Genomic DNA, 17412 nt, shown 5'->3' on the forward strand with positions numbered 1-17412 from the left:
ATTCAACAGAAAGGGAATATAGCCTCTTATGGCAGCCACTTACCTTGCAAACTTGCTATTACTAGAATCCATCATAATCTAAAACAAAATCCAAATGAAATCCAAAAGAAAGTCCAGGGCAAAAAATATATCTGTATTAGAAAACAGAGACCAATTTCACTAACCCGAAGCACCAGTTGATTACACCAGTGACGGAGGGATACTGCCTGCCAGCCGGTAATTGTACCTATCAAGTCCCTTAATGGAGGGTGGGGGAAGTAGACTGATATAGACCTTTACTTATAGAAAACAGGGAGAACCTTTCAATTTTGCTACCTGTCACACCTTCACTGGTACAAAAGGTAGACATATATGACGGAGAAGTAAGTTCATATCCAAAATATAAACTATGTACTCTTATTTTTTACAACCAATAACATGCATCTGTCTATTATGCAACATAAAAATAAGTGAAGATCCCAATTATTACACTTTGTCACTTGAAAGTTAATATTTTTTTGCCAAGCCTTATCACAAAATATGATTTGCTTCTCGTGTAGGAAATCCTCGGTAAACAAAAATTTTCCAGCATTGATTGAATATCATTACATAATATTACCTGTAACACAATGTATACCATAAGGATAAAAACAACCTTTCCATCATCATCAGTGCATATTTAATTTTACAAAGTAATATCATATATACATGAACTTATTTACAGCATCAGGAATATCATAGTTTCCCAATTTGTTCTGCCCATTCTCCATTATAAGTGCTAAAAGACGAGTAACATTACAAATTCTTACGTGGATCATGGACACAAAACTTGCAGAATTACTTGTTATTTTCTGAAGAATAAGGAGTCTCTTACTGATATAATCTCCACATACTGATATTCTCCCAACCTCCCAGTACATGTCTGTTACTGGAGAATAAATTTGCACTCCCACAGCAGCAGATTCGTGTGGCTCTAAATTATGCGCTCCATACTGTTTAATATGAAAATGTATTTTTAACTGTGTATAACACTGAACCATAGCCATAAGTATTTCATTAATCATGGTCTCTTCAACTACAGGATCATTCTTAAATAAAACAAGACCATCCACAACTGTGGACTGCCAACTGCTAAACAACCCTGAACCTTTACATGATACTGGGGAGTAGCTTCTTCCAACTGCCAATAATTTCTGTGGCAAACACTCACAATTATCAATTACTTGCTTGGTAAAATATGAGGCAAATGCTTGTACAGAAGCTCCACCAACAAGGTACTGAGCATTTGGATCACCGTCTGAATTATGACTGGATAACATGAACACTTTCTCAATTTCAGATATATTGATGCCACTCCCTTCAACAACAACTCCTTTAACAAAATCTGGATTGGAGTGGCTTATGAAACCATAACTTTTAAATATTGATGAAAAATAGCCATTACATGCCAATTCCAACATTGCTAATCTGCCCTTCAAATAGTAAGCAGTTGGAGAGCACTCAATAAATTCCAATTCACTTCTCATTTTTCCTAATACTTCATGTCCTTCAGGTCTGAACTTGAAGCAGGGTTTACTGAATAAACTAATAAGAATTTTATCTACACCACATGCCGTATGATGTAATTTGTTTGGCAATTTCAAGTACAGGAGAACAACTCTGTCTTCCAAAGTCAAAACCTGTTTTGTAATAACTTTCAATTTCTCCCGAATTTCTTTGCCATGGGCTCTTAATTTCTGAATCTTTTCTAAATCAAGTTCTTTCTTCTCCTTTCCTAAGAGCTTCATTGTGCTAGCTACAGATGTTCTTTCACCCTCTAATTTATCCTTATGTGATCTTAAACTTTCTAATTTATACCAAAGCTCACTGAACTGCTTTATGTCCAGATTCATCTTACGGAGGCTAATATTATCCTCAAGCCTGGACACATTTTGAAGTGCTTTAGAAATATCTAGATAAGGAGCAAGAACTCCAAAGACTTCTTGTCCTCTATCACCAGACACATGCAAAGCTGAACCTTTATTTCCACTGTGCAAAGATTCTACAGTATGAAAGTATTCAAACCTACTGACTGGCAGTAATATATCTGAATTCCTTGTCAAAATAACTCCTAGATGTTTCCAATACCTAGTGACACAGACATGGGAAATCATAGTTCTGAACATTATTCAGTATTTACTGAAAAATTTAGCTATCATACAATGCTAAAAAAAAAGACATGAGTCATTCTAAATATGTGTGTTTCCAGGGATATCTTCTTCAATCATGTTCTCTAATTCTTTTCCAACAGTGTTAACAGGTGTTTCTGGGCTATCTTCATCATCAAGCTTTACTGTGGATACATGAGTCAAGCCCTCTACACGTACCAAGGTAACATTTTTTGCCTGCAGCAACTTAGCAAAATACCGACCTGTTAAAAAAAAAATTTGCATCAGTCACAAAACAAATACAGTAATGTACACATGATGAAATGGCATAAAAACAGTATCACATAAAACTCATTGATATCTGACAACCTACTGCTGACGTTTTTTCTTACAAAACCACAAATCATGTACAAGCCTTATTTTGAAGCCTGCAATTTCCAAGGTTCCACCACTTTTCTATAGCCCTTTGTTGGCCGAGTCGGTTGAGCTTCAGACTGTCGCTCGATGGGCCGGAGTTCAATTCCCGCGGCCGGCTGATGAAAAGTCAGAGGAATTTATTTCTGGTGATAGAAATTCATTTCTCGCTATAATGTGGTTCGGATTCCACAATAAACTGTAGATCCCGTTGCTATGTAACCAATTGGTTCTTAGCCACGTAAAATAAGTCTAATCCTTCGGGGCAACCCTAGGAGAGCTGTTAATCAGCTCAGTGGTCTGGTAAAACTAAGGTATACTTAACCACTTTTCTGTCTACCAATCAGAAGATGACGACTTACTCTGCATGCTAACTGTCAATTCTCAAGTATATACATGCTAACTACCTCACTTTTCATATCAGGCAGCAAGACTCATAGGGCTAGGGGGGGTAGGCATTCATCATATGATTAATGGAACTGAATGAAAATACTTTGTTATTAAAACAGTTTTTTACTTACAATCCCATTATCATATATATGCCAGGATCACTCTTCAGGAGGGAGGCTGAATGCTAAACATCCATCAGTTTGCATACTATATCCCTAGGGCAGAAGTTCAGTAAAGTTATTGGGCACCCCCTCATGTGCTTGCCATTAATGGCACACCACCACAGTTAAGCACATTACATAAAATAGAAAACAATTCTATGGTATGTTTAAAAACAGCAGAAGTAAAGAGTATTTGGACATCATGGGCTTGCATTCTTACCAGTTCTACTTTACCAGACATATCTCATGCCATAACCAAAAGGAGACCATGCTCTACATTCAATTATTTTTTTCTTTAGCCCATGGACAAGAACAGTCTAAGAGTGTGGTCCCTGAGGATTTTAGTACTAGGCAGGTAGAGCCTGATAACCCTCACTGGACATAGTAAGAGATCCTCATCACTGGAAGACAAAGAAGTATAGGTAAAGATTTCTGAGGTGTGGCCCTGGCTTCTAGTTACTCAAGTCTTCATGATGATATTAAGGCCAAACAATAAATCCACTGATGACCAACCTCTGTGTGTGACAACATATCTTGCTGGCTAATCTCAAAGATACTAACACCAGTAAAGTGAGTGTATTCACTGTGAGACCTAAAAAGGAAGCTCAAAAGATTTCCTAGACTCTTTAGGATAATCAAGAGATCCCAATTACAACATAGTTTTACCCACACAGAAGCTCCTTTTCAAGGTGCTAGATGAGCATCTTCAACTCAATTGAAGATCCTACACTGAGCCCAAAAAGGCAAAAACTCTTGAAAAACAATTTCTTTCATCAATATGGAAACAGCAGAAAATAAGCAATTACTGGTACTGTATTAGCGGAGTTGGCTGGATCAATACACAATAGATGTTTCAAGGTGGTGCAATGGAGGAGGCTGTCCCGTTTATATGTGAAGCCCTGTTTCAGGCTAACCCTAACAACTTGCTCAAGACAGACAGGGCCAAGTACTGACAGCTAGCAGAAAGCCATTCCAAGATTAAGTCTGTTGTTTCTCAAAATGCCTGTGACAATTGTTCCACTAAGCTTCCAATGGAGGAGGACCTAAGGACCTTAGCAATAGGAAGGAACCTCTACCTAAGGAATGGGAACCTACCTAAGATATTGCTCCCCAAATCCAGCAACAACATATCCAAAGCCCTGTGATAATGGGACGAGTCCTGGATGAGAAATGGGATTTAGTATACTCCCACATTTCCCAAAGGGGCCCAGTAGCAGAACTGACATCAGAACTAGAATAAATTGCCCCAAAACGACCACTGTGCTTGACATCAGGACTTAACCAGATAATTGGAAATGGTATTGTGCACAAGTAACCCGCAACAAGATTGTTGTGCAGGATGGATTAATCATGAAAGACAAGCCATGGGCTAGGACATGACAATTACCCAACTCAGAAAACAGATATGGGCACTGCAAATACTATACTGAAAGATAAACAGTCTAGCAACCCAGGATTAGTAGCTAGCACAGGATTTTCCCAATGAGGTCAAGCATGTGGTACCATGCAAAAACAGTGTTGTACAGGACACCATGCACAGGCTTACTGAATAGACATACTTGGCAATGACCAGTCCTAACAAGACAGGATCGTACCAAACAGTTACACGTAATAATTTTGGTGTTAAGCATAGTAACCCAGACACAGTCATGCCAGTTACTGTGCTGAAAGGTGACTGGCTCACATAAGTTAGGACTAGGTCCTACCAAAGGTGACCAGGAACAAGGACAATGCTGGATGGTAACCAAACCAGGGGAGTCAGAATCAGTGCCATCAACATGACTGGACACAATTGCAATGAACACCATTTGGATATGACTGGTACACATAGACCAGGGCCAGAATCAAGCACAGGTGAAATAAATGTCTCCAAAAACATACCTAAGAAATTCTGATACTCTTAAATGGACAAAAAGGTCCTTTGGAGACCCACTCCACCTCTCCCATGCTTCTGAAGAAACAGAGAGACAGGAGAACTTGCTCTCTCAAAAATCTCAGGAAGAAAGTCCCAAGCATTCTTGTAACTGTGTCAACCCCACCTTCTGACACAGCTGTTCCATACAGGAGAGGTGCCCATTGTCCCTCTTTCAAGAACAGCGACAACCCTGGAAAGACCAGCAGGACTCAGCACAGGGAGAGGACTTCCAAGTCTTCTTCTTGCCCCTTTAGCCGTCCAAGGCCTAGCAAGTAACAGATGGAGAAGGAAGGGGGAAACAGTGAAAGGTGATGACCAAGATGATAAAGTAGAAGCACACCTGTGCTTCAAGTCACCTCAGCAGAGTCACCTGCTTATCTCCCAAATTCCCACACAAAGATATGTGGGTGTCTACAACAGGAAAAAGAAACTAACGTTGCAGCAAGAGGCTTTGTAGCCATAACACGAAATCCACCAACAGAAGGACTCTCAGCTGCCATAAATCACACCAGATAAAGCCAGAAGCATCAAGGGTAAGACTCACCTGATTACCATATGGTAGGCAAAGAGTCCCAGTATATGTACAAGTAAAGTCACTACAAGGGCAGAGGCCAAGAGGCAAGAGGAAAATTAATGCACAGATAGTATACAGCTCACAATAAAGCCCCATACAAATGGAAAAGCAGAAGGCACAGGTCTCCCAAAAATCCCAAAAATCATCTGCCCTTTCTGCAAGAGCAATAACCCTAGACAAAGGAGAATTGCTTTGTCCACTCCTGCGAGGAGTCCCTGGAACCAACCCCATCAAAGGTTATACAGATAAGAATTAATATTCAAGAGCAAAAACGGTGCACATACAGTATCCCCACAGACAAATAACTTGTTTTTGCAATTTATTTAAGGTTTTCCAAAACCAGAAAAATATAAAAAACCAAAAGTATATGAATAACGCGTCTGACAAGCAAAGTCAAGTTCCTTGACCAGCACAGCAGCAACAGAGACATGATGGTTTTCAGTAGCTGGAGAAAAAATGAGCACAAGCAGGATAGTCAAGGTATACCTATCAACAACTCACTTACCTAATTACCAGTACAGTAAATACCTTGTTATTAAGCTAAGGACCAGTCCAGCTGCCCTAAAGTACCCCTCATATAAAAAAATGATATTTTTATGATAAAATAAAGTTTTGTACATACTTACCCGGCAGATATATACTTTATAGCTATAGTCTCCGATTTTCAACAAGTGAAATTCAAATTTCGGTAACACGCGACAGGTAGGTCAGGTGATCTACCATTCCCGCCGCTGGGTGGCGGAATAGGAACCATTCCTGTTTTCATGTCAGATTTTCTCTTCCACCTGTCTCCTGAGGGGAGGCTGGGAGGGCCGTAAAGGGTATCCTAAAATATGATCTGCCGGGTAAGTATGTACAAAACTTTATTTTATCATAAAAATATCATTTTTGTACATGCAACTTAACCCGTCAGATATATACTTAGCTGATTGGCACCCTTGGAGGAGGGCAAGAGACAGCTAAGAACTAAAAACGGGAAAACAACATATGTTGTAGGAATAAAACAAAAACCATGGTTCTTACCTGATTGGGCAGAAGACTTCATGGATACTGTCTATGAGTCTGCATGCCCCAAGAGCTTCAGCGAGGAAGTGACCTAAGACTGACAGCCCTTCTGGATCATATCAATGGGGAAAACCCACTTACATGACAGAGCCTGTTTTGGATCGTGTCAATGGGGATTAACCCACTTACAAGACAGAGCCCTCTACCTGAATCATATCAATGGGGGCTATCCTCTTACATGACAGAGCTAGGTAATAAAAATACAAGGAGCTAACAACCAAAACCGACCACCTGACCAAGCCTAACCTTGTTAGTAATAATGAGATGTTGGTTCCCTTCCTGAGAGAGAGACCTTCAACACTCTTTTTTGGTCAACTAGACCATAAAAACACAACAAACAATTAAAAATAACACTAAATTAAATAGGATTAGCTTCAGCTCCTGACCCAGCACCGAATCCGCCGTGATACGCTAAGCTCCTAGAGAGAAGCACTTTCATATTTCACACGTGTTCTTATCAAATAATGAGAAGCAAACACTGAGTTACATCTCCAGTATGTAGAGTCCACAATAGACTGGAGGGACCAAGACTTGTGGAAAGCTAGAGAAGTAGCTATGGCTCTCACCTCATGAGCATTAACTCTTAGGAGCTGAAAATGTTCGTCTTTACATGAAAGATGAGCCTCTTTGATAATATCCTCTAATGAAGAAAGCCTGGGCATTCTTGGAAATTGCCTCTTGAAGGATCCTTGACAGAGCACCAAAGACTTTCGGTGTTACCTCTGAGCTGTTTCTTTCTCTCCAAATAATGTTTAAGACTTCTTACTGGACAGAGTGTGTGTTCCAGCTCCTGTCCTGAAAGATCGGAGAGTCCTTGACCTCAAAACTCCTAGGCCAAGGTTTTGAAGGGTTCTCATTCTTTGCTAAGAAGAGAGGCTGAAAGGAGCAGATTGCAGAGTCCTTCTTAAAGCCTACAGAACCTTCCAAATTGTAATTCGCTGTACTCTTTGGGTTGGCAAGAGCGAAAACTCACAGCGATTTCCTGGTTAAATCCCCTGAAAGAGGCAGATCGAGGAGGCTCAAACTTGTTTGACATTAAGAATTTTAGGACCACGTCCAAATTCCAGCTGGGAGGTCTAGGGGACTTATTTTTAGAAGTTTCAAAAGACCTTATAAGGTCATGAAGGTCTTTATTATCCGAGATGTTCAGACCTCTGTGTCTAAAGACTGAAGACAGCATGCTCCTATACCCCTTTATGGTGGAAACCGCCAGGTTACATTGCTCCCTTAGGTATAGAAGGAAATCCGCAATCTCCATTACAGAGGTACTGGAAGAGGAAACTTTCTTAGATCGGCACCATCTCCTAAAGACTTCCCACTTCGACTGGTAGAGGCGCAAGGTAGAAGATCTTCTGGCTCTGGCGATAGCCCTAGCAGCCTTGTGCGAAAATCCCTTCAACAACCTCTAACCAGTCCTTCGACAGTCTGAAGGCAGTTAGGTTTAGAGCGGGAAGGTTCTTGTGATATCTGTCGTTGTGGGGCTGTTTGAGAAGATCGCTCCTGGAGAGGGAGCGACCTGGGAAAGTCTATCATCCATTCCAGTACCTCTGTGAACCAGTCTCTGGATGGCCAAAAGGGGAGCGATCAGGGTGAGCTTGGTGCCCTTGACGAAATGAACTTCCTTATTACTTCCCCCTGGGTCTTGAACGGGGAAAAGCGTTCCGTCTAGACCGCCCCAATCTAGGGAGAAGGCCGTCTATAGCTACTGCTCTGGGGTCCGAGATTGGTGAGCAGTGGTTCTCCAACCTCTTGTTCCAATGGGTTGCGAAGAGGTCTATATGAGGTCTCCCCACAGGAACCACAGCCTTTAATCGCAAACCTCCTGATGAAGGGACCATTCCGTGGGAAGAACTTGGTCTTTCCTGCTGAGCAGATCCGCTCTCATCATTCCTTTCTCCCTGAACAAATCTGGAGAGGAGAACGATGTTTCTGCTCCCCCCCACAACAGAAGGTTCCTTGCTGCAATGTACAGGGAGAAGGAATGTGTCCCTCCCGTGCTTCCTGATATAAGCCAGGGCTGTGGTGTTGTCCAGAAAGGACTAGAACTACTGATCCCTTGACCAGAAGTTCCCTGGCAAGAGCTAGATGAATGGCTACCAGCTCTTTCATGTTGATGTGCCAGGCCCTCTGATCCGTGTCCCAGGTGCCTGACACTTCTTCCGAGCCTAGTGTCGCTCCCCAACCCGACTCCGGCGCCCTGGAGAACAACACTAGGCGAGGGCTCACAGCGGTTGTCCCGGAATTCCTAGACCCAGCTTCTTTGGGTCTAACCACCAACGGAGATGTTCCTTTACTTGAGATGATATGTGGAAGGAATCCGGTTGGAGTCTTGGGACTTCGATCCCAAGATTCTTTCAGGAAGAACTGTAGAGAGGTCTGAGGTGAAGCCTTCCTAGAGAAACGAACTGTTCCAGCGAGGAAATGGTCCCCAGCAGACTCATCCATTCCTCGCTCTCCTGAACAACTGTCTTTCTCTAGAAAGTCTGTCACCTTTTGAAGGCAGCGTTCCATGTTCTTTCCAGGGAGGGAAACCTTCCCAAAACCCGAGAATCCATCCTGGCCCCAGGTAGACAATTTCCTGCTGAGGAATCATCTGAGACTTCTCTGGTTTACAAGAAGTCCTAGTTCTTGGACCAGGTTTAAAGTCCGAGAAAGGTCCTCCAGACAACGGTTCTTCGAACTGGACCGAATTAGCCAATCGTCGAGATACAAGGAAATCCTCACCCCCTCCAAGTGCAACCAGTGAGCTACATTCCTGAGAATGGTCGTGAACACTTGGGGAGCTGTGGAGAGTCCGAAGCACAGAGCCCTGAACTGAAAGGTTCTGCCGTCTACCATGAACCTTAGGAACTTCCTGGAGGAGGGATGGATGGGAACCGTGGAAGTAAGCATCCTGAAGGTCCAGGGACACCATCCAATCTCCTTGGACGAAGAGACGACAGAACTGAAGACGTCGTCTCCATAGAGAACTTCTTCTTTATGACGAAAAGAGTTCAGGAGCTCACGTCCAAGACCGGTCTCCACCCTCCCGAGGATTTTGGCACAAGAAAAAGACGGTTGTAAAATCCCGGGAGTGAAGATCTTGCACCGGTTCTATGGCAGACTTTTCTAGCATTTGTTCGGTCCAACTAGAAGAAGGGCTTGCCTCCACCGGCAGGATCCTTGTATCTCGCCGATAACTCCTCGGAGTTGTTGTCAAGGGCAAAGCCCTGAAGGGAATGAGGTACCCCTTCCTCAAAACAGAGAGGGGACCAATCGTCCGCCCCTTCTGTGCCCAGGCTTCGAGAGAACTTTAGAAGTCTGGCACCTACTGGAGTCTGGAGGACTTGATTTTCACTTGGACTTCCTGGAAGGGAGTCCTGAAACCTGGATCTTCTCTCAGGTCTACGCCTCCTAATAGACCTGGATCCACGAAAGGGCTCCTGAAAGGGGGCTTCTCCTTCTTAGCAATAGGGCAGCAGGTCTCATCCTCTTTCGACAAAAAACTGAGCCAGAAGGTCCTGAGAAGCCTTCTCAGACAAAGAACGAGAGACTTCCTTCACAGTCTCTTGTGGGAAAAGATGGCTAGATAGAGGAGCGTACAAGAGGGAAGACCTCTGGGAAGGAGAGACCGATTTGGAGAGGAAAGCACTGAATACTGACCTCTTCTTAAGCAGGCCAGTGCCGAACAGGGAAGCGATCTCCATCGAGCCGTCCTTCACAGCTTTGTCCAGGCAAGACAACACACTGCTGAGGTCCTCCATACTGACTGAATCCTCTTCAAGACTTCTCTTGGCTAAGGCCCCAAGAGACCAGTCCATGAAGTTGAACACTTCCAGCACGCCGGAAAAGGCCCTTGAGGAAATGGTCCAGTTCACAAAGTCCCCAAGAAGCCTTGGCCGAATTAAGGGAGAGTCTTCTGGAAGAATCCACCAGCCCTTCCGCCTCCCAAGAAAAAATCTGAGCCAGCAGAAGAGGGGAGAGCTAACCCCATCGGCTCCCTAGTCTCAAGAAACATTCCCGCTCTTCCCGAAAGCCTGCTAGAGGGAGGCAAGGAGAAGACAGTCTTGCCTGCATCCTTCTTTGAAGAGAGCCACTCTCCCCACAAACCTTAAGAGCTTTCTTCATGGAGATCGTCAGGGACGTCTTAACAAGAGAGGAAGATTTCCTCCGCCTTGGTGCTCGAGAGCATTGAACCAGGAGAAGGAGGAGAAGCAGGCTTGAGGGAATCTCCATACTCCTGGACTAGAAGAGCTGTCAACCTCTTGTAATCGGAAATCAGGTGATATCCTTAGGGAATTCGTCCTCCGACAACGCCTCCAGGCCAGAAGGAGGAGGAGAACGTCTGGAAGTAGAAGGGCATTTGTCAGAAGAAGAGCGCCTAGAAGGAGGAGGAGCCTTTGTCCACTGGAGAACGATGATCCGGGAGAGAAGCGCCTGCAAGCTGACTGGCGCCTGACAGAAGAAGCAGCTCGAACTGAAGAGGAGCCCTTGCTGGGAGAGGGCGCCTAACAGACGACAGTAAGGGAGGCTGGAGAGGAACTTTTCCCGAGGCGAAACTTACTGCTGAAAGTTTTAGGAAACTTTGACTGTGGAGAAAGTATCTCCAACAGGAGAAGACCGAAGACGACGATGGCGCGAGCGCCTGGGTGGAGGCGCTATCCGGAGATTCGAGAGCCCGAGGAGGCGCCAAGACTGTGTCGCCTACCAGGAGAGGAGCGCCTACCAGGAGAAGAGCGCCTAACAGGAGAGGAGCGCCTACCAAACACTCTGTTTTAGAGAAAAGAGCGCCTGGACGGAGGAGCGCCTGCAAGGAGAGGAGCGCCTACCAGGAGAGGAGAGCCTGGAAGGAGAGGAGCGCCTGCTGCTGGAGGGGCGCTTTAACAGGAGAAGAACGCTCCGGCCACTAAAAGACGACTTGCTGGGAGAAGAGTGTCTCTTGGAGGACTTGATCGGAAGAGAGGCATCCTTCCGACAGAGGAGCTCTTTGATAAAGAGCCAGCAAGAGCAGCGAGTTGAGCCTGGAGGCCTACCAGGATCTGCTTGGTGGACTCCTGAACACCAGAAGAAGAGGAGGAAGATCTTCGAGTTCTCTTCTTCAGGAACAGGAGAAGCCTTCAGGGAAGCGCTCAGGGCTAGAGTCAGAGCGTCTCCTCTAGGAGCCTTCCAAGTCCTCTTCAAAGGACGCGACTCCTCAGCCCTGACTCCAACCACGTTTAGGAGAGAAGAAGCAGAAGATGAGAAACACTTCTTTAAGATCCCTTTCTCTTTATACACTAAATCGATCTAAGGCAGCCTGGGGACGCGTCAACAGGCGCTGCACTAAATGGACGCCTGACCGTTAAACAGCGCTCTTCATCCCCCTTGCGGCTGTCGACATTCCTCCTCCACTGGGTCTGGGAGTTTGGAAGAGGTCTAGGCCTAGGAGCGATTTAGCCGGTCAGATCGCCCCCTCCACTACACTGGGGACACTACACAAATCACTATCACTTCTCACTTTCTTTTCCTCCATAGCTGTGCATCTGCAACTGCATCTTGCGGAATCGTAGCCTTCATAGCAGCCATCTCCGGCGCCTAATCCACAGGTTCGGCCGAAGGGTGAAGGAGCTGAAACAACTGGGTGACAGGAGAATCTGGAAGAGTGTTAGGTTCTAAATCTACCTCCTTGAAAGAGACCTACTAGCGCTTCTAGAAGAAGCCTTCCTAATCTGTCCTTCTCCAACTTGATTTTGTCTCATAAGAGTTTAACGCCTTCCATTCCAGTTCAGTGAGATTCTCACATTCAACACACGTGTTCTCAAAAGAGCATTCATTCTCCCTACACCTCGAACACACAGAATGAGGATCTACCCAAGCTTTCGGTAGTCTCACCTTAGTTTAATCAGACCTTACACACACGGAAACACCGGTGCAACACTCTGATCAGACATTCTTTAAGAAAATACCAAAGCCAAAATCAAAAACAGTCCACAAAGTTGCATGCCTTGCCAAAGATCCAATACATCACCAAAGGTCAGTCAAAATAATCCTCAGCAAGCGAAAAATGAAAATCAAAGCAGAAGGAACCAACAACAGATGTTGCGGAACCAGCGACAGAGAAAATCTGACATGAAAACGGGAATGGTTCCTATTCCCCACCACCTGCATTACCCAGTAGATCACCTGACCTCAGTCACATGCCAAAAATTTCTGTCGGTTAAAGCTATGGAATGAGGGAGGTCTGACTAAGTATTGCATGTACAAAAACAATGATTTTTATGATGAAATCAATATTTTAGGTACTTCCCTCTATCACTTGCTTTATTGCAACTACTTGGTGCCCGTTCAACAAGTGTTAAAACTGAAACAATCGGTAACAAACGCTCCTAATAGCTACCCCCATTCTTTGGAGGGTGGGGATAAGACAGTGGCTACTTTGGTTGTCATTTTTCTCTTACTCTCTTAAGAAGGGAGGAGGACAGGGATCTCAATGATAGAGGGTAGATTTAAAATATGACAAAATTTTTTTATGATAAAATAAAGTTTTATATATACTTAACAAATAATTATATATATATATATATATATATATATATATATATATATATATATATATATATATATATATATATATATATATATATATATATATATATATATATAGCTATTGGTTCCCTAACCTACAGCAGCTTAAAAATTAAAAATTTGTGCAGTGGCACTGTTATCGTTAGTGTGTAGGTGACAAGGTCCCACCCGACATCCGGGACTCGAAGAAACAACCTAGTGGAGAGCTCAATTCGTTTTATGCTCTAATGTCCATGCAAGGGGAGGAGGGAGGGCTCCAATCATGTAATTACTTGGTAAGTATATATAAAATTTTATTTTATCAATGTGGAATCAGCGATGTAATTACTTGGTAAGTTATTTATATAAAAATGACATTTTTACAGCAACGTAATTACTTGGTAAGTTACTTATATAAAAATGGCATTTTTATTTTATCATAAAAATGTCATTTTTATATAATTAACTTATCAAGTAATTACATAGCTATTCCACATTGTTAGGAGGTGGGAAAGAGCATGGACATATTCTACTCCAAAGCATTATGTAAGTCATGAATTTGAAATAGAAAGGTTGCTAACATTGAATAAATGTTTGTTGTTTCCTTACCCGTTGAGAGAGCTGCTGCAGGTAGATACTGCCTCTGGACGGCGCTTCTCTCAACTTGTAGTGGACGTGGCAGTATAGACAAGGGTCGCCACTACATTAGTGGGAACTTTGCAGCTGAGGAAGTACACCTTATGTTGACAAAGTTTTAAAAGATGCCCTTGCCCTGGGTGAAGACCAGAATACAAAATGACAACACTATCACCTACACCACAGAATAAAACCAAAACCCAACCATTATCAATAATAAAATACAAATTGGTGGGTACTCCAGGTACACTGTACATGGTGGGTACTCCAGGCATAGTGTACCCCCATGCTTCCCATTGACTCAAAACCTTAAGTCAAGGCGAGTGGATAGCAAAGGAACAGGGAGATTCCCTATGCTTCCTCTCCCAGCACCATGCCAGCCATGGATAAAGGTCCTAAAGTGCTACCATTTTCAAACACGGTTTCTATACCCTTGAGGTAGTGTGAGGTGAATATGGACTTGCATCTCCAGAACGTCCACTGTAGGATTGAGGAAAGAGACAAGTTGTGTTAAAAAGCAAGGGAAGTTGCAACTGCCCTAATTTCGTGAGCCTTAACCTTAAGTAATGGAAAGGCTTCTTCCTGGATCTGAGAGTGGGCTTCTAATATCAACTCTCTCAGAAAAAAGGATATGGCATTTTTGGAGAGCGGGCGAACTGGGTTTCTTACAGAGCACCAGAGGTTGCTCGAAGGTCTTCTAATCTTTTCCGTCCTCTGAAGATAGTACCTGAAGCACCTCACTGGGCAGAGGAGTCTTTCTTCTTCCTCAGGTCCTAAGATATCCATAAGGTTCTCGATGACAAAGATCTAGGCCAGGGTTTAGAAAGGTCCTCATTCTTTGTGAGGAAACCAAGAGAAAGAGAGCAGACTGTGTCCTCTTGTGCAAAGCCTATTCTCTTGTCTATTGCCTGTAACTCACTAATTCGTTTGGCAGCAGCGAAAGCCACTAAAAAGAGTCTTTTAAAAATTGTGATTTGTTTCAACACAATATACAAACCGTCGGTCCTTTACATTAGGAAGACTCACTGGTAGGAAGGAGGAATCTGAGTGAGTCTCTTGAACTGACTGGAGTTCTGCACACCTGGGCTACTCCTCCTGGTTGAAAGAGCGAGGAGGAGTAACGTGCCTCTGAAATATTGATTGGATTGTAGGAACTGAAGATCAAATGTCAGATACTGGACCTTTTCACATGAGTGAGGCAACGTAACTCATACGAAATAGGCTGGGAAGAATCTTAGAGTCAGAGGCAGTAAGGAAAACCCGAGATAGGGTTTCCGTTATAACCATTCTCTCCTTCCTCCCCTTGCTAGAGGAAGGAGTGGAATTGCTTCTATGATTCTAGAAGAAAAATAGAATGGATGCTCGATATGTAGGCTTACTGCATCAGACATTGGATCAGATGCCAGATCTAGCAAGTATTGGTTCGAGTCCCATTCTCATCCCGAAGGAGGAGAAGTAGGAGGATGGGGAAGGAGGAGGAAGAGAGGCCAGTCACTCTTGGTATCCTTCTCATTTCCAGAACCAACACCTTAGGCGAGATGCTACTACTGTAGTCCTCTTGAAGGAGCCGGTTAAGAAAACACAACTTGTTGAGCAGCCACCACAGGGCCAAGGAAAAAAGGTTCCAAGGGCCTGTGGGCAAGACCACAGGAAGACAAGAGTGTTCCAGATCGACAGAAACTTTCGGAATGCAAGGGATGAACCAAGCCTTTGACTTCATGGGCTCTCAGGTGGAAAGTACTGGTATCGTTGTCACCAGCTACCGAGTACCTCCTTCAATCACTTCATGAAGCCAGGAGAAAGATTTGTCCTTAGACACTTCTTCTTTGGAAGAGATAGTACTAGTGAAAACGTCGACAACATCCAGGTTAGGAATGTCGAGCCTTTTCAGAAAGTACCACAGCTCCCTAATAGGACAAAGTAACGACTGATCTGAATCATCAATACAAAGTCCAAGGAGGAGGGGAACAAGAAGGACTCGAACCCGACAATAGATCCCGATGGATTCAGAGTCCACTTACAACAACCAAGAAGGAGTCAAGGTATTGATCTCCTTCACCTGTTCTTCCATCTTCTATGCCAAGGCCAGAGCAAGATGAGAGATGGTCCTAAGAGGGCACATCTCTATCCGACGACTCTCGTAAGGGCGCGTACAGAGCACGGGACAGGAACCTGAAACGAGAGTCACATGCCACCCAGGAAACAGTTCCCTGGGACAGTCAGACCGAAGAAGCTTCTCATCCGTAGCTAAATCTCAACGGGGGAGAAGAAGGCTACTTCAGATAGAAGACTAGGTTGCAAGGGCCTACATTCTTCACAAATGAAAGGGAGAGAAGCAACCTTCGGTGGCGAAGACGAGGAAGTCCAGACTTGAAGAGTGACTGACCTGAGAAGGAGTTCCATCATCAACACCCACCAGCAAAGATGGATCCAGTCCCTGGGACAGCGCTGCAGAGGACTTCAAGAGATATCCAGCTTTAACTGTTGCTGTTCAGCAAGAAAGCCTGTGCTTGCAATGAAAGCTGGAAGGTTTCCCAGTCCTGAACACACAGGGATGTACTGCCTGAAGAACCAATTCTTGTGTAGCTGCTACAGGAGGATGGGTCAGGCAGAACTCTTCTCGATGCCTCGGAAGCAGAGCTATCAGGTCGGGCAAAGTCTTCCAGCAAAAGAAAGACAGTATCGATTTTTCCCAAAAGACAGCATGCCTCACCGTAGCAGCAGTCTCTTCATGAATTTTTGTGAAAGAAAAGTAGGGATCTCTCAGTCGAGCAGTCTCTTCATGAATCTTTGTGAAGAAAAGAGTGAGCAACACGTTCCATCCTGATCATTCAAACCCGAGGCCAAGCTCGCCTACCAATACATCCCCACCGGGAATGCATCTGGCTAATTGAGCTGTCGAATGCGCTATAGAACACTAGAGTACCTGCAAGTGTTGACAGATGGAACAGGAGGGAAAAACGATTCCCTCTTGTTTGTAGACAAATGCCACTGCCCTGGTACGAACCTTGATTACCACGGTATATGGCAAATCTCTGAAAGAGAAAGGCAGAACTAAGTAAAGGTTCGTTCCTAAGGGTTGAGCCAACTTGGGACTTACGAAACCGGAGATCCGAATTGAGACAAAGCCCTTCTTAGCATCAGAATTGCCCACAGAACTGCAGTCGGCAAGACCCTCCGAGGCAAGAAGAATTCGTGCTCTGTCGAGGCAGGGGAGAAGCTTGGTGTCTCAACCTGAATGAACTCCTTGTCCGAAGAAAAGAATTCATCTGGTCGAGAACATTCTCGGAAGCAAAGACCACGGCGGCCCCCGACACTCTCAGCCCCTCAGGAACTGCAAGGGTTGCAAGTGCTGAAGATATTCATTGGCGGAGCCGCGGTCCTGTCCCAGGGATCCTCACGCTGACGAATCGGCACGAAGTTCTCAGAAAAATGAGGGCAATCACAACTTGAAGATGAAGCCCCTCGGTGCTTCCAAAGCGTGAAACTCCTGTACCTCTCTCCTTGGAGGGAGACCTTGACAGATCTCAAAAAACCCTCCTAGGCTATCGGAAAAACAGAGTGGGGCCAAGACGAGCCACATCGAACCGAGCCAATCACGTGAACGCG

At 44.3% G+C, this 17412-nt stretch overlaps 1 protein-coding gene across 3 annotated transcripts in view; it reads right to left on the bottom strand.

The window, feature by feature from the left end:
• Positions 1-641: 641 nt before the first annotated feature.
• Positions 642-17412, bottom strand: part of Slimp (Seryl-tRNA synthetase-like insect mitochondrial protein) — a 107334-nt gene continuing 90563 nt past the window's right edge. For all 3 annotated transcript variants that reach the window (XM_067121806.1, XM_067121815.1, XM_067121823.1), the window contains exon 4: positions 642-2389. In XM_067121806.1, coding sequence (XP_066977907.1) covers positions 678-2144 — 1467 coding nt within the window. In that variant the 5' untranslated portion in view covers positions 2145-2389 and the 3' untranslated portion in view covers positions 642-677. The remainder of the gene's footprint in view (positions 2390-17412) is intronic.

The sequence above is a fragment of the Macrobrachium rosenbergii genome, chromosome 2 (genome assembly GCF_040412425.1).
Source record: "Macrobrachium rosenbergii isolate ZJJX-2024 chromosome 2, ASM4041242v1, whole genome shotgun sequence".
NCBI lineage: Eukaryota > Metazoa > Arthropoda > Malacostraca > Decapoda > Palaemonidae > Macrobrachium > Macrobrachium rosenbergii.